The 21,846-nt window shown below is 54.0% G+C and overlaps 3 protein-coding genes across 9 annotated transcripts; 2 read left to right on the top strand and 1 right to left on the bottom strand.

The window, feature by feature from the left end:
* Window positions 1-239: 239 nt before the first annotated feature.
* On the bottom strand, window positions 240-6,671 carry DCTN5 (dynactin subunit 5). The gene is made up of 7 exons (XM_064461303.1): window positions 6,564-6,671; window positions 6,283-6,351; window positions 5,645-5,763; window positions 4,804-4,915; window positions 4,066-4,168; window positions 3,266-3,357; window positions 240-611 (listed from the first exon to the last, which is right to left on the bottom strand). The coding sequence occupies exons 1-7, from the start codon at window positions 6,609-6,611 to the stop codon at window positions 591-593; spliced, it is 564 nt and encodes a 187-aa protein (XP_064317373.1). The 5' UTR covers window positions 6,612-6,671; the 3' UTR covers window positions 240-590.
* Window positions 6,672-6,698: 27 nt separating this feature from the next.
* Window positions 6,699-17,285, top strand: PALB2 (partner and localizer of BRCA2). 7 transcript variants are annotated; one of them, XM_064461295.1, is made up of 13 exons: window positions 6,699-6,865; window positions 6,949-7,008; window positions 7,590-8,315; window positions 8,478-9,512; window positions 10,276-11,087; window positions 11,714-11,797; window positions 12,945-13,106; window positions 13,592-13,677; window positions 13,958-14,119; window positions 14,290-14,406; window positions 14,772-14,859; window positions 15,944-16,092; window positions 16,892-17,284. In XM_064461295.1, the coding sequence occupies exons 1-13, from the start codon at window positions 6,721-6,723 to the stop codon at window positions 17,121-17,123; spliced, it is 3,858 nt and encodes a 1,285-aa protein (XP_064317365.1). In that variant the 5' UTR covers window positions 6,699-6,720; the 3' UTR covers window positions 17,124-17,284. The 7 variants fall into 7 exon arrangements, with proteins under 7 accessions (XP_064317365.1, XP_064317367.1, XP_064317362.1 ...); XM_064461297.1 differs by having other exon boundaries at window positions 7,590-8,000; window positions 16,892-17,283; XM_064461293.1 differs by adding an exon at window positions 7,107-7,188 and having other exon boundaries at window positions 6,804-6,865; window positions 7,590-9,512.
* A 430-nt stretch (window positions 17,286-17,715) lies between these two features.
* Window positions 17,716-20,357, top strand: NDUFAB1 (NADH:ubiquinone oxidoreductase subunit AB1). Its single transcript, XM_064461304.1, has 4 exons — window positions 17,716-18,006; window positions 18,144-18,231; window positions 19,341-19,452; window positions 20,187-20,357. Exons 1-3 carry the CDS (start codon window positions 17,740-17,742, stop codon window positions 19,430-19,432), a joined length of 447 nt encoding a protein of 148 aa, XP_064317374.1. The 5' UTR covers window positions 17,716-17,739; the 3' UTR covers window positions 19,433-19,452; window positions 20,187-20,357.
* The last annotated feature ends 1,489 nt before the right edge of the window (window positions 20,358-21,846 follow it).

Genomic DNA, 21,846 nt, shown 5'->3' on the forward strand with positions numbered 1-21,846 from the left:
CCTCCCCGCGCAGCCCCTGGCCGGCAGCGGCTCTCGGCTGTTCCTTACGCCGAGCAGCTGCAGAGCCATCGGCTCCTGGCCCAGCGCCTCTCGCAGCCGGCAGCGGATGCAGAGCGAAAGACCAAAGGGTTCTGCCGCCCGCTCCCGAGGACCCCGAACGCCCCGCGACACGAGCGACCGGCGTGGCCGCCAGCTGTCGGAGTGAAGCACGCAGGATCAATGAAGCAGCACAGCGACTCGGCGTTTGAAGCGATCACTGTTTGTACAGGGATTCCTGAAAGAAGGTGCCTCCCTCCCCGCAGGGCATGCTTCCCCACGCGCCTACAGCTCCTCTGGCTGTGCAGCAAAGCCCTCCCTCGGAAGTCACCGTTTATTGCACTGCGCTAGACCGAATGTTGCCGTCAGAAAGCTGTGGTTCCCCGGGCTGCAGCAGCACACTGCAACCCGCCGGCGCTCCGTCTTCCCAGAGCTGGCAGAGGCACGGAGGTGAGCCCAGGTCAGGATGTTTCAGAGGACAGGAGGATAAAGTGGCCAAATCTAAGGAATGTTAACAGTGCTGAGCGTTTGGGATCTTCAGTGGCGACTTGGTTTTAGACCCTGGCAGAGGCCACCTTAACAGAGACAATAAAAGAGGTTTTAATTAAGGCAGAAGGGTCGGCTCAGCCTGCCAGAAGGACGAATAGGCCAAGAAACGCCCAAGTGATGGTGCAGTGATGAATCCCTCAGTGTGCTACAGCTGCGCTGCGCAAGTGATCGTGGAAACGCAGCACTTTTCCAGCTGCCGCCCCACTCCCACCCTCAAACTCGCATCCCTCAACTTGGCAGCGCCCCCTCGCACCCCTCTCCCCCACCAGCAACCCAGCTCCATGCTGCCCAACCGTGGCCACTCATCAAGCGATCCCGGTGAAATGTACTATGTGGTGTTGAAACTTTGAAGTGACACCATGGCGACACAGCACACACAGCCCCCTCCTGACCAGACACCCATGCCTCCCGAGCCAGCTGATGGCGTGGTAACACGGCAAAGCAGTACTCGCCAGCGGCATCATGAACCCCTAAACATCTGACCTGCAGGAAATCTAGCAGGAACCCCAAACCTGGTCAAGTCTTGTGACGGGGGAGGCTGTCACAAGTGGCTTCTGCAAGGGCTAGTCAGATCCTGGAGACAATGAACTACACATTTTTGGAGACTGAAGTCAGTTAGGAAGCTGCCTGTGGTATAAACGCTTCACACTTTTTCACATAGTTAGAAAAAGTGGTGAGCCTAGGTCTTTCACACAGACAGCCCCCTGATCCCACACGAGACCACAGGAAGAACAGAGCTTCCTTCTGCGCTTGTCTCCGCTTCCACTTCAGGAGGGCTCGAGCAACACAGCTGCCACTGAACGGGCACTTCTAGCCAGCACGGGACTAGGTGGTACAACACCTCCCGCTGAACCCAGGCTTTTAGTGAAACACTTCACCTCTGCTGAAACCAGGCAGTACCAAATAGGTGTGCCTAATGTTTCAGTTCCGAGGAGAGGACTTCACCTTGGTGGCTTTAGGATTCTCGCTTCAGCACAAAGAACAGAAGCAATGACACTCTGTGTCAGAGCCGTTATAAAACAACAGCGCCGGAATCATTTGTGGGTGCAAGTCACCAGCTCAGTGGCAGCAAGCAGCTGTTTCACACTGTAGTTCACCTTTTTAATGCACTGACACTGCAATAGTCAGTAACAGCCTGCAACAGTCACAGAACAAGAGACTGCGGCTCAGGTGCCCAGGCACAGCAGAAACCTCACTCTAGTCTCAAGTTTGATTTGAGTCACAACCCTGAGTCACTTGAACAACTGATGAGGCTTTAATTTATGTACAGTAAAAATACAAACGAACCAGTCAGTGGTTTTACATTTGATTAACAGTAGTTACTACACACTTTAGGACTTGTGCAGCTGTTTGCAATTTAAGGTGTGTCAGTACTTCGCGTTATACGGGACAGCTGACGGCTGCAGGGCTGCTGATCTCACAGCCAGACACCTACTACATAACTAACACGCGTCCTGGCCCCCAGCTGCTACGCTACAACATGCAGGGGCCCCAGTTTTAAAAGCTAGAGAAGGACAATGCTAAGCTTTAATAAAACACAACCACCGTAGGCAGATCCGCTTTTAGCCAGTTGTCTGGTACTGAGCCGGGAACACACGAGGGCCAGCTGTCTCCAGCTTTCACAGAGCTGCTCCCAGCAAGAATTGTTCCTGCTCTGTTATATGTCCAAAATGAAATGTTCACTCTTTCCAAGAAGCCTGAATCTCCTTCTGAAGTTTTGTAGTGCAGAAAAGCACCAAAGAGCTTTCTGCAAATACACATACTGGGTAATAAATGGGGACAATCGCAGCATTCTCTCACCCACCTCCGCTTTCTGCTTTGAATTACCCACTTTCTGCTGCACCGAACTCTGACTGGCAGGGCAATCCTCTTTCCAAAGCCCTTCGGCTCTTTGAGGAGGAAGTAGAACACACATTGGCCACGAGAATGCTAACCCTGTGCGATGGGTGAGAGCAGAGGACTGATATCTACTTCAAGAGCTAAAAGCTAAGAAGTCTCCTGTCAGGCAAGGCATAGAAAGACAGGTTTCAATGTCAGCCAAAAGTCCTAAAGCCAATCCCAGGATGATGAACAATAACCTGTCCCTACAGGAGAGAATCTCAGTCCACAGGGAGAAAAGGAAGAGGCCATCCACCTCAACACGCAGGCCTATAGAGCAGCGGATGTTTTTCCAAAGGAGAGCACTGGGTCTAATGAACCCTGGCAAGTAACTGCCCACAGCACACACATCAGCCATATGGCACTTCTGTTCTAGGATGGAGGGTGCTTGTAGCAAATATAAACCCACCTGCTTTGGGTCAGGAACAGAACTGATGTGAAAGACAGGCTTAGGCTGCAGAGTATGTGCTGTCAGCTCTGCCTTGTCCCCAGCTGCAACAAGGAGGTACTGCCCTAAAGGGAATTCTATCAGCTCTCCTAGCTCCAGAACATTTAATGGTACAATTCAGACAACATGGAATGAATTACATTCAAATGAGCACGCAAAGTTTAAACAACGTGACACAGCAGCTTTCACGAGGGAGTGCTTGGCCAGACCATTAGTGTTGAGGAACACTCACAGAGGTGCTCAGGAACAGCGGAGGGCCGTGCCCTGGTCCTGATGAAAAATATCCCTCTCCCTGCCCCAGACTACTCCTGCGTGCCTTTACTGCTCTGAAACACAGTAAATAGGCTACTAGACCTGAGTGAGTGGCAAGAACTTCTGGTAATAGCTCTTCGTAACGTCAATCATGAGTTCCTGGGTACATTCCGGGAGTTCCCCAGAGAAGAGTCCTGGGAGAAGAACAAGAGTATGACCATCAGTGTTCATGCAGGAGAAAGGAAAAATAAGCTTATATTCAATGTTCAAAGTAGTGACGTGAATTAAAATGTAAGTAAATACTAATAGAACAGCAAAGGGCTCTTCTCTCACATCGAGCAACACAGCAGGACCACTCCCAGTGCACCCCGGGGCAGACGCCAGACAGTGCTGCAGCTGGGTCCTGTAACGGCTTCCACCATTCCCGGTAGAACACCAGCAGAAGAGGAATAACGGAGTGTGCAATTTGTACAAGACCTCTGGCACAGCCAGGTCACATGGGCAGGAACTAAATATCCATATACCTCAATTTAACCTACTTCCCTCCCTATTAACATACGAACAACGAGCAAGTGGAATTTCTACAGTCTGAACCACTGAAATACCTGCAAGAGCAGAAACCACAGAAGGAAAAGCGCTCCTTCTGCCAGAGCGCCTGCTGCGTTCTCGATGCCTGAAAAGCTGTACTGCTTACTGTACAGGATGGGCACAGCTACCTAACACACACCAAAGCAGCAAGTTTCATAAGTTAAAATTGTTATTTTTCAGTTCACCAAGTGCCCTATACCTTTCTTTCTACGCACCAAATGCTAATAGGCGACTTTGCCATAGCAATCTAATTGTAAAATAAGAATATCCACGTTATCCACACTTTTGTGCAGGTGAAGTTAGAGGGAGCGTACCTGGGCAGCCCGAGAAGACTGTGAAAGGTGGGACTACTGTTTCTGGAGGTAGCACTGTGTTGTCTAAGATTTTGCAGCAGTCTTTCAAAACGCATCTACGACCCTAAAACAGAGATTAGGTAAAGGTTATACTTAAAATACTATATGTTTTTGCTTATTCCTGGTAAGTTACCTAAACTTCAACAAACTTAACAGCTCAAAACACATTCTGCGTAAGGGATGACAGGAATAAATCTTTACCCTGACTGGATGCTCTTTCCAACAGGATTCACTTTTTCCTTTTTTGAGGAAAAAACAGTCTGTTTGCTCTTGACTAACACACGTACAGGCAGCTGCATATTAACGCACACCAATGCACAAACTGGAACCTAGAACCCGAGCCATGCAGTAACGTAGCAAGGCCTTCTCTAAGTCGGCAGACAGCAACCTTGGCTGTTTTGCGTTATTTGCTCATTAACCCAATTCCACTCGCGCTTCGTGGACAGGCTCTTTCCTGGACAGTTGCATTATCCATGACAGTGTTGGGACAGACCCTCCCAACAGTGGTCAGCTGAGCCTGCTCTCCTCAGAGCACCAAAACTGAAAGCACCGCTTTCTGTGGAGAAGGAAAAGGAGGAGAAAGGAGCAGCACAGAGTAAGCGTGCTTGCTCCAGCCAGCTGGTGCGGGTACCTTCCACTGTTGTTACAAAGCCTCAACAGTACTGAAGGGTTTAAAGGAAAGAAAGAAACAGCGCTCACAATGACGCAGTTCTTGCCGATATGGACGTAGGAGCCAATCTGGGCCGCGTTGACAACACAGTCCTCTTCTATGAAGACGTGATCACCAATGTGGAGAGGGAAAAAAGCCACCCTGTGACAGGAGAGTTATTTGTTCGGGTATATGATAGACAGACCGATCCATGACACAGACCCAAAATCACAGTGTGAAGCCTCCCTTCCCCAGCTAGATTACCAGAGGTAGGTCTGACGCTAAGGAAGACTGAGCAGCAACTGGTCTGTTCTCACCTCTTTCTAAAGGATGACCCCAATGAACAGCAGAAAGACATTGTGAATAAACAAAGAGCAAGTGAAATACCTTCTTAACTCAGCTATTTTAACATACCCCAGCTTTCCCATATTGTCATCTGAAGGGAATGCTAACCCTCAAGGCAAAGCTGAAAATTTGAGGAGATGGCAGGTTTAGAGGGACAGATTTCTGCAAGTTCCAGCAAAAGGAGCACAACCCTCTGAACAGAGATCTCAGCCAAGCTGACATATTTTCTTATACAATCACAGAATAGAATCACTGAGGTTGGAAAAGACCTCTAGGATCATCAAGTCTAACTGTCAACCCAATACCCCCAGGCCTCCTAAACCATGCCCTGAAGTGCCACATCTACATGTTTTTTGAAGACCCTCAGGGACGGTGACTCCCCCACCTCTCTGGGCAGCCTGTGCCAATGCCTGATCACTCTGTCAGTAAAGACATTTCTCCTAATATCTAATCTAAACTTCCCCTGATGCAGCTTGAGACCATTTCCTCCTGCCCTAAGTGTACAGATTTTATCTTCACCTTCCCTAAAGGCAGGGGCCCTCTTACCCTTTACTAAACTTCTTGAAGGGAGGTCTAATGACACTGCGGCTTTTCACCACGCAATGCCGCCCGACCCGTACGTTTGCCAGGTCACCGCGGATAATGCAGTCGTTCATAACTATTGTCTGGAGAAGAAAAGAGAGATAAATCAGCTCCATTTTCCACCCGCATTACCAGTTATTGTGCAGACTCAGGCAGGGGCCAGGCCACTCCAGCAAGATTACGTTATATTACAGGGGGTTCTTTTAGTCAAAAGAGAAGTGAGAACAAAGCAAATGCACAGGAGCCTGCAACCACCAGTTATGCCCTCATTGTGCCAGTGAGCTGCACAAAGCGAGCCGACACACAGAGCAAGGCTTGAGCACAAGAGAAACACGTTGTCGGGTGGATAAAAACACCACAACCTGCTCCCACGCAGGGGAAGCTGCCTGTCCTCAAAGCCCAGAGCCCTGGTACCACAGAGCCGGCAGCGGCTGTCAGCAGGCAGCAGAGCAGGGCGGGCGCTGCTTTGGCAGTGACAGAGACCCCACACCTGGGCCGCGCTCCCCTCCTGCCCGGCCCGGCCGCGGGGCGCACCGAGGGACCGCGATGGACCGAGGGACCGGGACGAAGGCACTGCCGCCGTCCCCCTCCCCGTCGCCTACCTTGCCGTTGAGAACGATGTTCTGGCTGCCGCACAGCACGGACTGCCGGCTCACCTTATTGCCGGACGCCTGCAGGGACAAGAGGAGAGTCACTGCGGCTGCTCCCGGGCCCCGCCACTACCGCCGCGACGCCCCAGCGAGCCTGACTCGGTCCCCTCCGCCGCCCCAACCGGCGCCGCCCCGCCCCCCAGCCCCCGCGCCGCCCCTAGCGGCACAGCACGGCACCACCCCTCCCCTCCCCTCCCCTCCCCTCCCCTCCCGACCCCTGCCGACCCCCGCACCGTCTCGATGTACTCGGACTTGTTGTAAAGCATCTCACTCAGCTCCATGGCGGCGCCGCCGCTTCCGCACAGCCGCTCCCACCTTCCGGTGCGTCACTTCCTCCCGCCAGCCAGCCCAGCTTCCGCCGCGTGAGCGGCCAATAGCGACCCCGTTGCCATGGTCACGTACCGCCCATGCGCCGCGCGCTTCCCGCGGGTAGGCATCTGTGAGGGGACCGGCGGGACCGGCGTCTATGAGGGGACCGGCGGCCATGGAGGAGGCTGGGGGCGGCGGGGCTCTCAGCGGCGCCGAGAAGGAGAAGGTGTGGGGCCGGCAGGGCGGGAGCGGGGCCCGGGGCGGCGGGCTCGGCTCGGAGGTGCCAGCCTGGTGCGTTGTGTCTTGCAGCTGAGGGAGAAGCTGGCCCTGCTGAGGAGGGAGTACAGCGAGACCGTCAGCCGGCTGCGGGTGAGCGGGCCGGGCCGGGGGCGGTGGCGGGGCTGGGCCCGGCCGGGCGCGGAGGAGGCGCCGGGAGGCCGGTCCCAGCCCCGGTATTCTGTCCGCAGCGGGCGCGGCGAGCCGAGCGAGCCCGGAGCCACGGTGGGGGCGCGGCGGTGGAGGGCGGCCGGCGGGAGCGGGGACCCGCAGGTAGGGGTGGGGGCTGGCGGGAGCGGCCATGCGCTCCCCTTTTCCTCTTCGGGGTGGCGAGGCCGGGGTGGGGGTCCTGGCTCGGCCCCTTTCACCCTCCCGTGCCCCCACAGCCCGTCCTGGCCCCCCACGGATGGGCGCCGGCTCTGCTGCCCTGCCTGGCTCTGCCTCCCCTCTCTGCAGCTGCTGACGTATCCACTGCACCCACGCCCAGCCCCCCAGCGCTGACCCACAATAACATCTCCGCTCCCTTCCCCCTTACCAGGCCTGCAGTGCTGTCTGACCCAGGCTGCAAAACCCCACTCTTTTGGTCCTACCAAAGTCTGGTTTTACTCCATGATGTTCTTCTTGGACAGCACTTTGCTGGGAGTACTTTACACATATGACATTTTTTCCCACAGATCCTAGAGATAACACGTCTCCTAGTGCTGACAAACATGAAACCTCTCAGTTACAGACTAAAACCTGTTCTGATCCTGATGCAGAGAAGAAAGCATCTATCACATTTAAACACGTTCCTGAATTCTCCAGTAATGAAGTTAGCCTGCAGGACAGCTCACAGGCAGCCAGCCTACAGGCTAGCCGGGAAAACCTGTGCTGTGGAATCGTTAGGCCTGCCCCTGTGGAGAAAAAAACCCAAACCTCCAGAAGCTTGATGAAGTTGAGGAGGCGGACGAAGGCTCTGGTATCGGAGGAAAAGGTATCAGTGCATGATGTGCATCGAATCAACACTGATGAAATGGTGAAAAATAAAGTTGCCGTCACAGACGAACTTCGGTCACCAGTCTTCAGGCGAAGCAGTCCTTTGAACGGTGAGGAAAACACTCAGAGCGTACCCAGACCAGCACTGGTACAGAGAGAAGAAAACAGTTTCGCTCCTCCTGATGCAGTGTTAGGGGTCGTACAAGAGGTGCTTGAAGACAGTGTCCCTCCAGGAGTGCCGGAGCTGTTCTCCTGTGCGCTGAAGGACAGCTGCGATGCCTGGCAGCCTGAGTCCCCAGGTGTTGTGGCCACAGCTGATGACCGTGAGCCTGCACGGACGTGTTCAGAGAGCGATGACTCTGTTTTACTTGACACCAGTGGTGAGAGAGGAAAAGAATCCTCCGGTACAGTAAAACAAACAGATGGTGAGAGTATGCGTGAAGATCGTGGAGAATTACATAGGCTCTTAGATTTAATGTCAGAAAATGAAGTATTGCCTGCTGATGGAAATAGCATTATAACTGATGAGAGCAAAAGCCATGAAGGAGCTCAAAGTGACACTAATACCTTAAATCCCTTTCCTACAGATCTTGTTCCGGGCAATGCCAAAGAACCGTTGGAGAATCAACAACTTGAAATTCAGTCAAGACTTTCTCATCCAGAAAAGGTGACAGCTCCTGAAAGTGCACTGAACTCTTGCACAGTGGTTGAGGGGCTTCTCTTTCCGGTTGAATACTACGTCAGGACAACTCGACGCATGTCTAATTGCCAGAGGAAAGTGGACCTTGATGCTGTAATTCTCAGCCAGCTGGGCAGAAGCAAGAAAGGTCAGCGAAGTAAATGCAAGCAGAAAGATGCAAATTCGGATCGGCCCTCCCAAGAAAGAGCTGAAAATGATTTGGAGTCAGGGGTCGTGCCGTTCCCTTTTCTTGGTGTGGAAAACGATCCAGCAAACTCAGGTAGTCCTCAGAAATCTCTTCCTGCGTCCAGTGGTAGCAGCACTTCACTCGGATCGATTTCTCAGGACAGTATCCCTCGCACAAAGCGAGATCGGAGGCGATCACAGAGGAGACAAAAGGGGAGAGGAACGTCTACCTGCAAACCCCCCATACATCAAGTGTCACAGGAACTTATAGAGAGTTTGGATCTCATACCAATGGGGGAAAGCAGTAGCCTGCTGTCAAATGAGTGTCAGAGTGAAAAGGAAAACTGTGAGGCTAATCTTGAAAAATCATCTTCAGATGAGAGAAGATCATCTGCTGCTGCTGCTCTAGGGTCTGGAGAGGCAGAAGTGACTGGCGCTATACAGCCAACGAGCGCTGATCCTCCTCCCAGAGGAAGCCAAGCATTCGGCAAATGCCATAAGACTCTGTTAGAACAGGTTCAAAATCCACTTGAGAGCAGTGATTCTCTGAACCCTGGGGGTGAAACCTTTGCCAGTCATATAGGAGATCTGGAAGCCAACCTAACTGTGTATCAGGCTGATAGACATCCAGTGGAGCATGCTAAGAATGAGCACGTGCAAGGAGCCTGTAGGTCTGAGCAGCTCCTAGCGATTAACGTCCCTCTGCGCCGCTCCCTGCGCTCCTCGGCAAGACAGCGAGCCAGCCCAGTCTCAACAGGTACTGTGTCAGATATAAGCATTCCCTAAAACTGCAGCCCGAGAGCAAGGCAGGCAAATGTCCTGTGAGCGCATGCACTGCTGTTCACACCCTGCCATGGTTTTTTATTCAAGAAAATCTGATGGGGGTAAAGTATTATGTTTTTCAAATAAGAGAGATTATTTTAAAAATTTGGATCATTGTGTGCACATGTTCCTTGAACAATTCCAGAAACTTCTGCTTCAGCACAGTGACGGGGAGTGAACAGCAGTGTACGGATGAGGAGCAGGGCTGAGAACTTCTTAAGCTGCCTTTGCTGTTGAAGGGACTGTTGTGCACACTGGGCCTGATTTTCCAGCAAATGGATATAAATCTGTTTCTCCAGCCAAGCCTGCATATTAATGATTTATTTTTTTTTAACGCGGACAAGTGTGAAACACAGAGAGTAGCGCTAGAGTCTGAGGGTCTGTGAATATTATGAAAAGAGAAAGTGTTGGGAGAAATTCAAACGAAACAAACTGACCAAGGCCTCGCTCAATTCTGGGAGTCTTTGGCAATGATATTTTAGCTGAAGGCTTGACGTGGAGCCATTGCAGAGCGTAATATCTTTCCAGGAAAGTGCCATTTCCATGTGTTCAGATGGATATGGCTTTTTTTGGGGGGGGGTGGGGGGGTGGGTGGGAGCGGGGAGTAGCGTGACACTCCAGATGAGAGATTCTGAAAAACCTAGTTGCTGGTTATTTTATGATGTGACGTTCTCTCTTGTATTCTTGTGTTTGTCTAGGTGAGAGCAAAAGAGGACATAGCTATCCAAAGGCTTCAGGGGGTCCTGCTTCTCTTGGCCTCCCTGCTAAGGATCCTGATACTTGTGGCTCTCTCTTCTCCTTCCGCAGTCCCCAGTGGCTGGCCTCCAGACTGGGTATCAGAGACTTTCACTTACCAGATGAGGAATTTGGACCATTAAAACTTGAGAAATTAGAATCCTCTCCTGTGAATGACCTGGAGGTTTTTGTTCCTAGTGTGTTTGGAGATGGGGTGGCTTCAGAGGACACACAAGATGCACAAATGAATCCAGAAGAAAAAAGTCTCAAAAGTAATTTGAGTTTGCCTTTCAAAAATGGATTGCCCAAGTTACCTCACTTAGAAAGCCACACTTCCAAGGAGGAACTTTCCACCCATGAGTTGCTCTTTACTCCTGTGGGGACTATCTTAGCTGCTGCCCCCACCGAGCCCGAGTCACAGATTTCCTCATCCATTTTCCCTGTCGTGGGTGCAACCCCAGCTGTTTTACCCTCCGTACGCAGTGGGGTCTGCCCCAAAACACCTTCTGCGCCTCCCTCAGAAGCCAGCCTGCGTTCCTCCAAAGGTGCATCTGCCCAGGTAGTAGGTGATGGGGAAGGCAAAGACTCTGCCATTCCACCACACTTGGACAGCTGCGGTGCAGGATCTGCCAGAAAAGAGGAGGAACAAAGTACAACGTTTCCTTTAGAAGCTGAAAGAGGTCCTCATAATAAATCTGATGAGGCTGTGGCCTTGGAGAAGCATCAGCGGTCAGAGAGCAAACAGCAGAGATCCTGCAGAGCTTCTCCTGAACAGGTAACAAGCTGGCCTCTTTGCCAAGGGTGCTAAGCTGGTGGGTTTGTGGGTGAATCCCCTTTTCCACAGTCTCACCTGAATTCATGGGGAAAGACCTCTTTGCATGCTAGCCCTGCATGTTGTCTTGTAGCTGGCTTAGTAAGGGTTTGGTTTTCATCTGTTGCCTAAGGTCTTTTGGTTTTAAAAGAAAATTCTTTAAAATCCTGCTTGGTGGAATTGGAGATGTGTTTTGGTGCTTATTGCGGGAGGCATGTTTGAAACGTGTGTATGAGCAAAAAGTTTCTGGAACCCACATAGTGTTGGTCGATGTTAAGGAAAACTTTCAGCTAGGATTTGGTAAAAGAGATTACGTGACTTGTGTGCGGGATGGGTACTGAGAGAATGACTCATCTCTGAAGGCTGAGAGATGCAAAGTGGTGGTAAAAGTCAATTTTCAGGTGAAACCAGGAAATAACCTGCCTGGGATCTCTTATTTTTTCAAAGACGTGCAAGTACCAAAAGAGGTGCTCCTACCACAGCTCTCCAGCAACCGTGTGCAGAGTGAAATCACACCTCTACCTCATTCTTGCAGGTGCTAAATGTAATTTTGGAGTTGAATTATCCCCATTCTTTACTCGTTTGTGCAGAAAAAAGATGTAGCAGAACAGTTGACTCCACTACCGCTTGATGGCCTGAGAGAAGAGAGCTTACAGCTTCTATCAAAGCTAAAGGTGGGATAATGTCAGATATTTGTTTACCGAGTCAGCAGCAGCTCTTTAATACCAAGTTCAACAAAACTGCAATAAAAAGTGCAGAATGGTTAGTGGAACAAAACAGACTGCTGTCTAATTCGATCAGGTCTGTCTTCACTTGTGGTAAAGCATTCTGAAAGGTTAGATTGCTGTATTTCTGTTTCTGTGTGATAAAGGATTTTGGCATTTGTTTCTGAATAATGAATGGCTAAACACGTGCAGATGTCTTAACAAAGAGAACTGCTGCGTTTTTCTTCAGCCCGGGGTGAAATGATCTCAGCCGTTGTACCCGTGTTTCAGGCACTAGGTAACCCAGTAAGGAGCACATTTTGTGAGGGACTAGAGCGCTGCCAAATACACGTGTTGATGCTCACACCCTTCTGGAATGGAGCCTTGCTTGTACATGCCATGACCAAGGCAAATCCTGCCCAGGACCGTGAGCACAGCTGAGCCATCGGGTGTTCTCCCTGCAGTGGTGCCCTCCCGCTGCCCTCTGTCTGGCAGGGTGTAGGGAACGGTTGGCAGGCAAGGGAGCCGTGTCTGGGAAAGCTCACTGAGCTCCAGATAAGCTTGCTGGGGTCTGGGCTGCTTCTAGCTTTTCCAAACCAAAGTGCAAAGTTTTACACCAGAAGCAAGCCTGGGGGTTAGCGTAACCGCCAACGATAGTATTGCTGAAGCTGAAAAATTTCTACAAGGGAGAAGGCCCTTGCTCTGTTCAGTTTTAAACTCGGGCTGTGCTACTGCAAGTCCTGGCTCCCGTTTGTGCACCAAGGGAAGCAAGTGCGTGACTGCAGGTAGGTGGCACTCGGGCTTTCTGTGGCTGTGCCGTGGTCCCCCGTCCCGTCCCAGCTCGGGGCTCTCCCGGCTTCCTGTCATTTCAAGTGACAAGTGATTTTTTTGTTAAGTGAGCCAATGTATTTGCTGCTTTCAGGATGAGACCCGCCAGCCTTCTTTTCCACGGTGCCTTATTGGCACCTTACTCAAACGTTGTGTTTAATTTTAAAGTGTTAAGTTTTAGCCTCTGTGTGATGAGAATTTGAATGCCAAGCATTTTTCTCAGGCTGAACCCCCAGGTTAGATAACTACATCTGTCAGAAGAAAACCAGCGCTGTTTTATTTTGGACAGGATTCTTCAAGTTCCTGCGCTGTGGATGTGAGCACCATGTGGTGGGAGGTGGCTGGCAGCAGAGAGCTGTGCGTGGTGACGGCTTGTGAGAGTTCCGTCTCCCTCTGGAAACCTCTGGCGTCTGACCGCTGGGGAAAGGTCTATACGTGGCAGCTCAGAGAGGTATGAACACAATGCTCGTTTCTAGAATTTAGGGCAACTTTCTTGTCCTGTGTGCTAGTTCCTGAGAGCTTGGAGTCTTGGGAGCAAGGTAAGTTCTTTGGGTGGCATCAATTTTTCATTCCATCAGGCAACAGAGGAGAATGATTTGCACTGCTGATGGAGAAGGCCCGTACCTTGTGTGGTTGCATGTTATCTGCTAGAATTTGATTACTTCATGTGCTGAATGGTGGCTGCGCTGTGGCCACAGCCTTGTGCTCCTTCCCCTTATGCTCCCTGGAGACATTTTTTGTCTCTTATGTCGACAGGGATTGTTTAAGTAGGTAGACAGTCAGCAGAGAGTTCAGCTGTTAATCTAAGCGTGGTGCTTCAGAGGGATCTGAAAATCGGTTCTGCTCCATATCATTTTACTTGAAACACTCTAGAAAATGGGAATAAGATCAAAGAGACATTGTGGGTGACACTGAATTCTTGTTTTGCTGCCCTAGATTCCTGTAATACAGATCGTTCCTCTGCCGGACACCTGCAACCTTGTGTGTATAGCGTTGGGAGATTTGGAGATTGGAGAAATAAGGTGGCATATTTATTTATTACTAGCGCTTTGCACCCTGAATAGCTGCAGCTTAACTCTCCTCTTGTGTAGTGGCTGAAATTATCTCTTACTAATGTGTCACTTTCTCAGTTGCTTTAACAGTAGGAAAATATGGAAGGGATTTCTAAAGATCGACTATAAAGACTTGCTTATTTGCCCCTAGAGGCAGTAGACTGTTTGAACATATGCTTATGTTTATATGCTACAGCATGATTGAGTTATGCTTCCTTGTGTCATTAGGCATGCTTTTCTCTTAATTTAGGCTCTTGCTTTATTCTTCTGAGAATGACTCATTCAAGCAATCACTAGTAAAAACTGGAAATATAAAAGCTGTCCTTGGGCTAAAGGGTAGGAGGCTGGTCAGCAGCAGCAGGACCGTGCAGGAGCAGCAAGTGGAAATGGTATCGCTTTCAGAGGCGGGAAGGTGAGCCTGCTGGTTTTGGGTTGGTCTCAGTGTGGCAGTGGAAGAAAAGTAAGGAAACGTCTCGGGTGTAGAAAAGTGTCAGGCTCCTCTTCTTTCTGGAGCTGTGCTGAGGACAGAACACATCCTCGCTATTTTGACTGCCTTTTCCCTCTTGCGGATCTGCTGTTCAGGAGCAAGGAAGGACAGACTTTGATGCCCCCTGAAGAAACTGTTCTAGCTTTCGCTGAAGTAGAAGGAATGAGAGACGCCCTGGTCGGCACCACTGCGGTGAACAGCGTTGTTATTTGGTCAGTGTTTCCTTTGCAATTAAATGATTTAGCTTGCAGGTGTGCGAGGTGGCCGTAGCAGCTAGCTGCAGGCACTGTACAGGCGTGTGGGTTGGCAGCTCATTTGCCTGTGAAATGATAATAGTCCAAGGGCCTACGGTCTGGCACTTCTTACATGGTTGGACAGAGAGCGAACGAACTATGCTGCTACAATTCCACTTGCTTTTGCGTCATACTCATTACATCTCATCACGGGGCTTCTTGTCTTAGTTTGGTTTCTGTGCGACCAAAAATGTGTCCGTTTTGCAGAGCAGCGCAGCTATGATTAGGAAATAACATGTAGAGGATGGAAATGCAGTCAGAATTTGTGTTTTCACCAACTGCAGGAATTTGAAGACAGGCCAGCTCCTGAAGAAGATGCACGTTGGTTATTCCTACCCAGCTTCCATCTGCCATCGAGCGTATTCCGACTCTGTACGTATGTGAAATATCACATTGCAGCTCATGCATGGACTGCACCAACTAATTGTGGGGACTTGAAGGATCAGGCTTCCTAGAGTGGATTGAAATGTCAGCTCTGAATAGACACACTAAAGATATTTCAAAGGAAAATAGGTTAGGTGGGAGAAATAAGCTGCACTGGCTGCCTTGAATTCTTGGCTTTCTGCAGTGTACTAATAAAAGGAGGGTGATGCATCAAGGTGTATTCCAAAGCAGCAGCATCATGGTAGTGGGAAGCAGAAGTACTGTTGCTCGGTGCCGGTGCTCGGTAAGCCCCTTCCATTCCACAGGCGGGAGGCTGCCGGCGTGGTGACGGCACGCTGCCGTTGCCGGAAAACCTACCTGAGGTGGTTAGTATTTACACGTACCCCCCAGAACATCAGTCGTTTAAAACCAGGACTCATACTAATGATTCTTTACAGCTTGCTTCCACCCGTGCTGTGATTCCAGATGGATTTTTGTAGCCTGTCAAGGATTTGGTTGTTTTCAGTGAGCGTTTAACCTTTTGGGACAAGAATGTCTTGTCCGATAATGGTGGCTTGAGTCAGACTCCGGAGATTTCCTCAGAGTATCTGTCCTGCCGTATTTTGTGCTGGCCTGTGGCTGCTCTGAGAGCCGTGGTTTTCAGCCGTGGTTTTCAGCCGTGGTTTTCAGCCGTGGTTTTCAGCCGTGGTTTTCAGCCGTGCTGGGTTGCATAGAACTCCTGTTAAATCTATAAGGTCCTAGGGATTGAGGCCCAGGAATTTTACTTTAAACGTCACCTCATCCTACAGCAAGGTTAGCTTTTTTTGGGCAGAAAGATAAGTGCATAAATCCACTGGGTCACAGAGCTATCATTCTATATTGCATCAGCCCATATCAGTCAGCAGCTGCTTTGGTTTTTATCTAGTTTGATAAGGAAAGTAAACAATTTCTATTTTATTCAGTAAAAATAATGCATCACTGTCCATGGGGCTTTGATTATAGAGAATGCGGTAATTAATTTTTGGAAAATTCTTTTGGGCTTTTTCCCCTCTTGCTGTTGTTTTTAGTGATGTATTTTTCCTCTGTGTATCAGGGCCTTCTGTTTGTTGTTTTAAGTCATCCACACGCCAAAGAGAGCGAGTCCTGTGGAAACCCCGCGTTCCGCGTGATCGCGTTCAACCCCAAAACAGCCAGGAGCACCGGAGTGATGTTCTCCTCCCTCCCCGCTGGGCACGCTGGAAGGCAAGTACCTCGGGGCGCGGGTGAGCTGGCTTCCTGGCTCCTTCAAGGTGGTTTTGGGGGAGAATCGCTGAACGCGCTGCGTGGCGCTGCTGGCAGGGATCCACTTGCCATCTTGCCGGTGATAAGGAGGCTGCATCCGTCGCTGCCGTTCGTCCTGTACGCAGGCTGGAAGGGGGTGAGGGCGTTGGCCGTTTCCTGCCCGCTTCCCGCGCCCGTCTGCGCGCTGACCTCTGAGCCCCCGGCGTCACCACGCGGCTGGGGGCTCCCTCCGCTCGCCCCAGCTCTGCCGGCAAACAGGATCATTGATCTGCCTGCTTACGCTTTGAGTGATGGTGGACACGCCGTCGCGGGTTTCCCCAGGCAAAAACCCCCTCGGAAAACCTCTGCAAACGAGACGTTTTGTGCTGCTAGAGCACACTTTGCGGGGTTTATTTACATTAAGCAGCTGTTTGCAGTCAGGTGCCCTTTTCCTTCCTATGTCTTGTGTTTTGAAGTCTAAGCAGTTTCAGGCTCTGCCTTACAATGCATTTATATCCACCATCGTGCTTCTGTGCACGCAAATATCAGTGGAGTAAGATCTTGGCTTACTGAACACTTCTTGAGTACACACTGAGGTAAGGGAAGGGTTGTCTGGATGTCTCAGGTGCGCTGAAGACACAGGGTCTATCGTGGCCTGGTTTCCTACACTTGGCTTAAACTTGCTTATTAATTTTCTGTGTGAAAGACCACAGTTACGATGATGCGGCCGTGTTTTCACGAACCTGGGACAACGCTGTGACCCCCCTGTGTCTGGCCTTAGGTACCTGGAGGGTGACGTGACGGGCGCGGCAGCGGTGGCGGTGCTGACGTCGGGAGCCGTGGCAGTGTGGGACCTGCTGCTGGGGCGGTGCACGGCCCTGCTGCCCCCCAGCCCAGCCGGGAGGTGGGCGCTGGCCCGCTGGGCTCCCACCGGTGCCTGCCTGCTGACTGGGCAGTGTGATGGCACCGTCTGCCTCTACCGGTACCGGCAGCCCCAGCCAGGAGTGGCCTGAGGGGGGCTGGGGGTGGCTGGGCTGGACCCCGGTGAGCCGCGTAGGGGCCTGAAGCTTCCCCGGGGGCTCTGGGGTGACTGAGGGGGTGATGCCAGTGTGTGCTGTGCCATTAAACCTCTCTGCCTTGCAACGACTGTGGGGCTGCTGCTCTGCTGTGCCCGGGATGGGGAGGGGGCTCTGTGGGATGGGGAGGGGGGTGGTCCATGGGAGGGGGGTCGGCTGCCTGGTATGGGGAGGGGGGCCACTGCCCGGGAGGGGAGGGGCTGGGAGGGAGTTGCCCAGGTCGGAGGGGGGCTGCTGGGGATGAGGCGGGGATCGCTGCTTGGTATGGAGGGGTTGGGGGGTGTGTGTGTCTCTGCCCGGTATGGGGGGGCTTTACGTGGGGTAGGGGTCGCTGCCCGGGGTGGGGTGGGGGGCTCTTCCCGATATGGGGGCCTTTGCCGGGGATGGAGGGGGGCTCTGCCCGGTAAGGGGGGGCTCTGCCCGGCTTCTCCTCCCGCCGCCAGGGGCCGCTGCCGCCGCCCCCGCCCGCCGCGGCCCCGCCCCGCCCGCCGCGGCCCCGCCCCGCCGCGCGCGGGTTGCCGGTGCGGCGCGGTGCGCGCTGGGAGCGGTCACGATGGCGGCCCGTGTCCTCGCGGCCTGGCTCCGCCGCGCCGCCCCGTCCGCCCCGCGCCCCGCCGCGCTCGGCACCCTCGGGCCCCGCCGCCCCCCGCCGCCGCCGGCGCCCCCCGGCCCGCCGCCCGCCGCCCGCCTCCCGCAGCTGCCGCGCGCCGCCGCGCCGCCCTGCCGCCGCCTCTCCGACCTGCCGCCCCTCACCTTGGCCGACATCAAGGAGCGCGTCCTCTACGTCCTCAAGCTGTACGACAAGATCGACCCCGAGAAGGCGAGTGGGGCCGGGGGGCGGCGGCGGCGGGGGGCTGGGGGCGCTGCCCGGGCCCCGCTTCGGCCCGGGGTCCCGCTCCGGGCCCGGCCGCCCCCGAGCGGTCGCGGCCCAGCGACCTTCGGCTCTTCCTCCCGCAGCTGACGGCCGAGTCCCACTTCATGAAGGACCTGGGGCTGGACAGCCTGGACCAAGTGGAGATCATCATGGCCATGGAGGACGAGTTCGGTAACGCGGAGCCGCGCGGGCTCGGCCCCCCGGCTAGTCCCTAGGCGCGGCTGTAGCGAGCGGGGACTAGGGCTTGCCTGGGGATGGTAACGCCGGCTTTTCTCTGACGTGATGCAAGGGAAGCCCTGCGGCTCGCTGTCGGTCCATCTGTCCGCTCCCAAGCTGGGTGCCTCTGGGAGCGCTGCCCGCTTCACCCCTCGCAGCCCCCGGGCACCCCCCCCGGGACGGGGAGGGGGGTGGCCGGTGTCATGCGAAGGCTGGGGCCGCAGCTGGGCTCGGCTCCTGCTTGCAAAGCCACAGATATTCCAAGTTTTTCCTCACCTGCAGTTTTTTCATCCTCAGTACTTGATGCCACTAGAAAAAAGTGGGGGTTTGCCTTACTAGTTCGTATTCTAAATTTATTTTTACATCATTTTGACCTTGTTTGTGCTTTCATTTAAAGCTGTTCAATTCTGGCGCGCGCCCCTGATCTGTCATTTCGGGCTGTAAATGCCCCGGGAGTTTGGCTGTTCTCTAGAACCCAGGCAGATGGTTCACCTTCGGAGTGTTTGCCAATGCCCTGCATCTAATCCACTGGCCGGTACCGCGGGTGCCCTGTTAGTGTGTGGCCCTGTGAAATAGAAAGAAGAACCTAAATTTTCTGGAGTGTGTTTCTGACCCGTTCCAGGGCCGAGAGCCCTCACCCCCCCGCCCCAGGCCGCGGCTCTGCCGAGCTGTTGGCTGCACGAGCACTCAGCGGCGGCCTCGGGCCCCGGCTTGCCCAGAGTTACCGGGACACCTCCCTCCCGGTGCGCTCCGGTGGCTGCGGGGGCGCTGGGGGCCCGTTAGCGGCCTTAGCGAGGCGGAGGGGCCCTCGCTGGCTGCCTCGGCAGCGCCGCTCCCCGCCGCAGCTGCCTTGTCCCGTGTCCAGGAGCGGCGTCCCGTAAGGCGGACGCAGCGTGAAACTCGGCGTAGCGATGGAGCGCTGGCTCTGCCCGACCCCGCGGAGCAGCAGCCCCTGCCTCCTCGCCCCCTGGCAAGCCGCAGGCGTCTGAGCCAGCAGTAATTGCTTCCTTTAGCCTTGCTCCCGTTTCCGTTGTTTTGGGCTAAACATGTGCGCTTTCTTCCAGGATTTGAAATTCCTGATGGAGATGCAGAAAAGTTAATGTGTCCGCAAGAGATTGTAGATTACATTGCAGATAAGAAGGATGTTTATGAATAAAAACAGTCATTCAAAACCGGGTAAGTAGGAATGCGCTCCCGCGAGCGCCTCGGGTAACGACGGGGCGCGCGTGTGGAGGGTGCGAGGCGACTGGCTGCCCTGCGGCTCTGTGGCCTGGCGAGTCTGGGGCTGCCTGCGCTGAGCCGGGAGGAGAAAGTGTGCGTGTTCTCCTGCGGGAGGCCGTGGGGCTCAGCGACCTTTCATCTCGCCCTGCATGGTGCTTCAAGCCCTGAGGTTGTCCATGGCTCTGTTAGTAGATGGTGGATTGACTTTAGTTGTGAAAGTCCCATCTTTTCAGTGGTCCCGGGCCACGCGCAGGGCGTGCGGGTGGGCACCTCCGGAGGGCTGTGCCCGCAGCCACCGTTTCCTCCGCGCCAGCCGCAGCCGGAGCCTGGGGCAGGAAAGGAAACGGGCAGGAAAGGGTTATAGGAGCGACTGCCCTGAGGTGCTGTGGGGCTGCAGGGGAAATGAGCCGGTGGCCTCGGGCCAGATCGGTCACGGTGTGTTTGTTCCTGTGTGTGCTCCTGGCCTCCCCCAGCCCCTCTCCGGGGTCAGTGGGGGAGCTGCGCCCCTTTGCTGCTTGGAGCCGCGGTGAGGATCCGGACAGCGATTCCAAAGACACGTGGGCTCGTTACCTGCCTGCGTTTGGTGTTCAGCTCATCCTGGCTGTGCCTAACCCACTTCTTTTGTGCCTTAAAATGGTCGTTCTCGGCCCGTGAAATATGAAATGTGTGGATTTTTTTTTTTTTAACAGGCGATGTCCCCACCACCAGGACTGGGCTGGTGTCGGCGGGTGTGAATAGAAGCGCACATGCTGTACCGTTGCTGCTTTCATCGGAAAGTTGTACTTGGACGTTGTATTTAAAGCTGTCTGAATATGTTGTCCTTTAAAAACAAGAAAAAAATGAATAAATCTATAAGACCATGTTGTGTTGATAGCTTTTCCGTTTCACCCTCTGCCTCGGTGGCTCACAGTGTTAGTGTTCAGGTGTACGAAGGACCATTCTGGGATGAGTAACCGCCTGCCCTAAAAATGCCCTTCCCTAAGCCAGGCTTTGGCCGGCGGCGCAGCCTCTGCTTGGCCGGGGCTGTTACCCCGTGGGACGGAAGCAACGTCCGCCAAGTGCAGTGGGAGGCATTCGTGGGTCTGTCGGGCTCCAAGAGTCTCACTGAGGGTGTTCTGTTCTACGCGTGTGGCAGCGCCAGCAGCACCTGTAGGGCTTGTGCCGCTGGCGCGATCGCTCCGCCCCGATCTCGCTGCCTGTGCTGGCTCTTCCCAATAAACCGCCCTTCTGCCGCCTGTCCTGCCCGTTTCCTCAGTGCTGGTAAAAACAAGCAACTTCCATTTGAAAGGCTTCTGCTTTCCTGGTGGAAAATGAAGGGGGAATGGTGTTCCTGCTGCTGAAAAGCAAAGTCGCATCGGTGTTTCTGTAAGCCCAGCTAACGGCAAGTGCAGGAGGTTTGCTTTAAATCTCTCCCGAGACAGAAACAAGTTATTTCTGGACACTTTCATAAGTCAAAGAGGTGCTGCGAGGCTGTGAGCCAAGACAGTGTCGCTCGGTAACGTATCCTCTGGCAATCAGGGCTCAGATGATGGAAGGTAGACCCGGGTCTGCTGGTGCGGCACAGGGTGCCTGAGCGTGGTGTGGGTGTTCTCGGGCTTCCTCCAGAGCCGCATTTCACCTTTAAAGTCAGACAGTGCTGAACCCTCGGCCGGCTGGGTGAGACCCTCTGCCTTCAGGGCCCCGGTTTCGCCTTCGTTGCGTGCGAGGCTGGTGCCATTGGGAGCTCCTCAGTCACTTCTTCACCCCAAATGTGTCCTGAAACGTTTTCAGAGCAGGCTGCACGGTGGGTCTGGGGGGAAACAAGTTTTGGCCACCCTGCCTGTGCTGGTTTTGAGGCACCTGCTCAGAGGCAGGCGTGACGGTGGCTGCGGGAGCATCCCGTTGCCAGGCCGGCGTGCCGGTGCGGTCACTGGCTGCGCTTGGTGGTGTGGCCCTAAACGACCTGGTGACGGAGCTGCACCAGATGCAGCCAGAGGTGCCCCCCAAGGGGCTTCTGCCATGAGTTGCGCCCAAGGCCGGGCCAGGCACGAATAGAACGGCCCCGGGGACAGGCGGGGGGACACCTGGGGGGGACAGCCTGGGGACAGGCCAGGGGACAGCCGGGGGGGGGGACAGCCTGCACCTCCTGCCCTGGCAGGTCCTGACGGTGGCTTTTCTGGGGTAACCCCCTCTGCTGGAGGAGGGCGGGCGGAGAGCCCGGGGGGGTGCGGGGGTGTCGGGGTGCAGAGTCGGGGTCCCGCCCGCGGAGCCGCACCGACGAAGGGGCGGGGGGGGGCGGGGGGGGGGGGGGGGGGGGGGTCCGTGCGCCCCATCCCCGGGGTCTGGCAGCCCCAGCCCGGCCCCGCCGCG

The sequence above is a fragment of the Phalacrocorax carbo genome, chromosome 10 (assembly GCF_963921805.1).
Source record: "Phalacrocorax carbo chromosome 10, bPhaCar2.1, whole genome shotgun sequence".
In the NCBI taxonomy this organism is placed as follows: domain Eukaryota; kingdom Metazoa; phylum Chordata; class Aves; order Suliformes; family Phalacrocoracidae; genus Phalacrocorax; species Phalacrocorax carbo.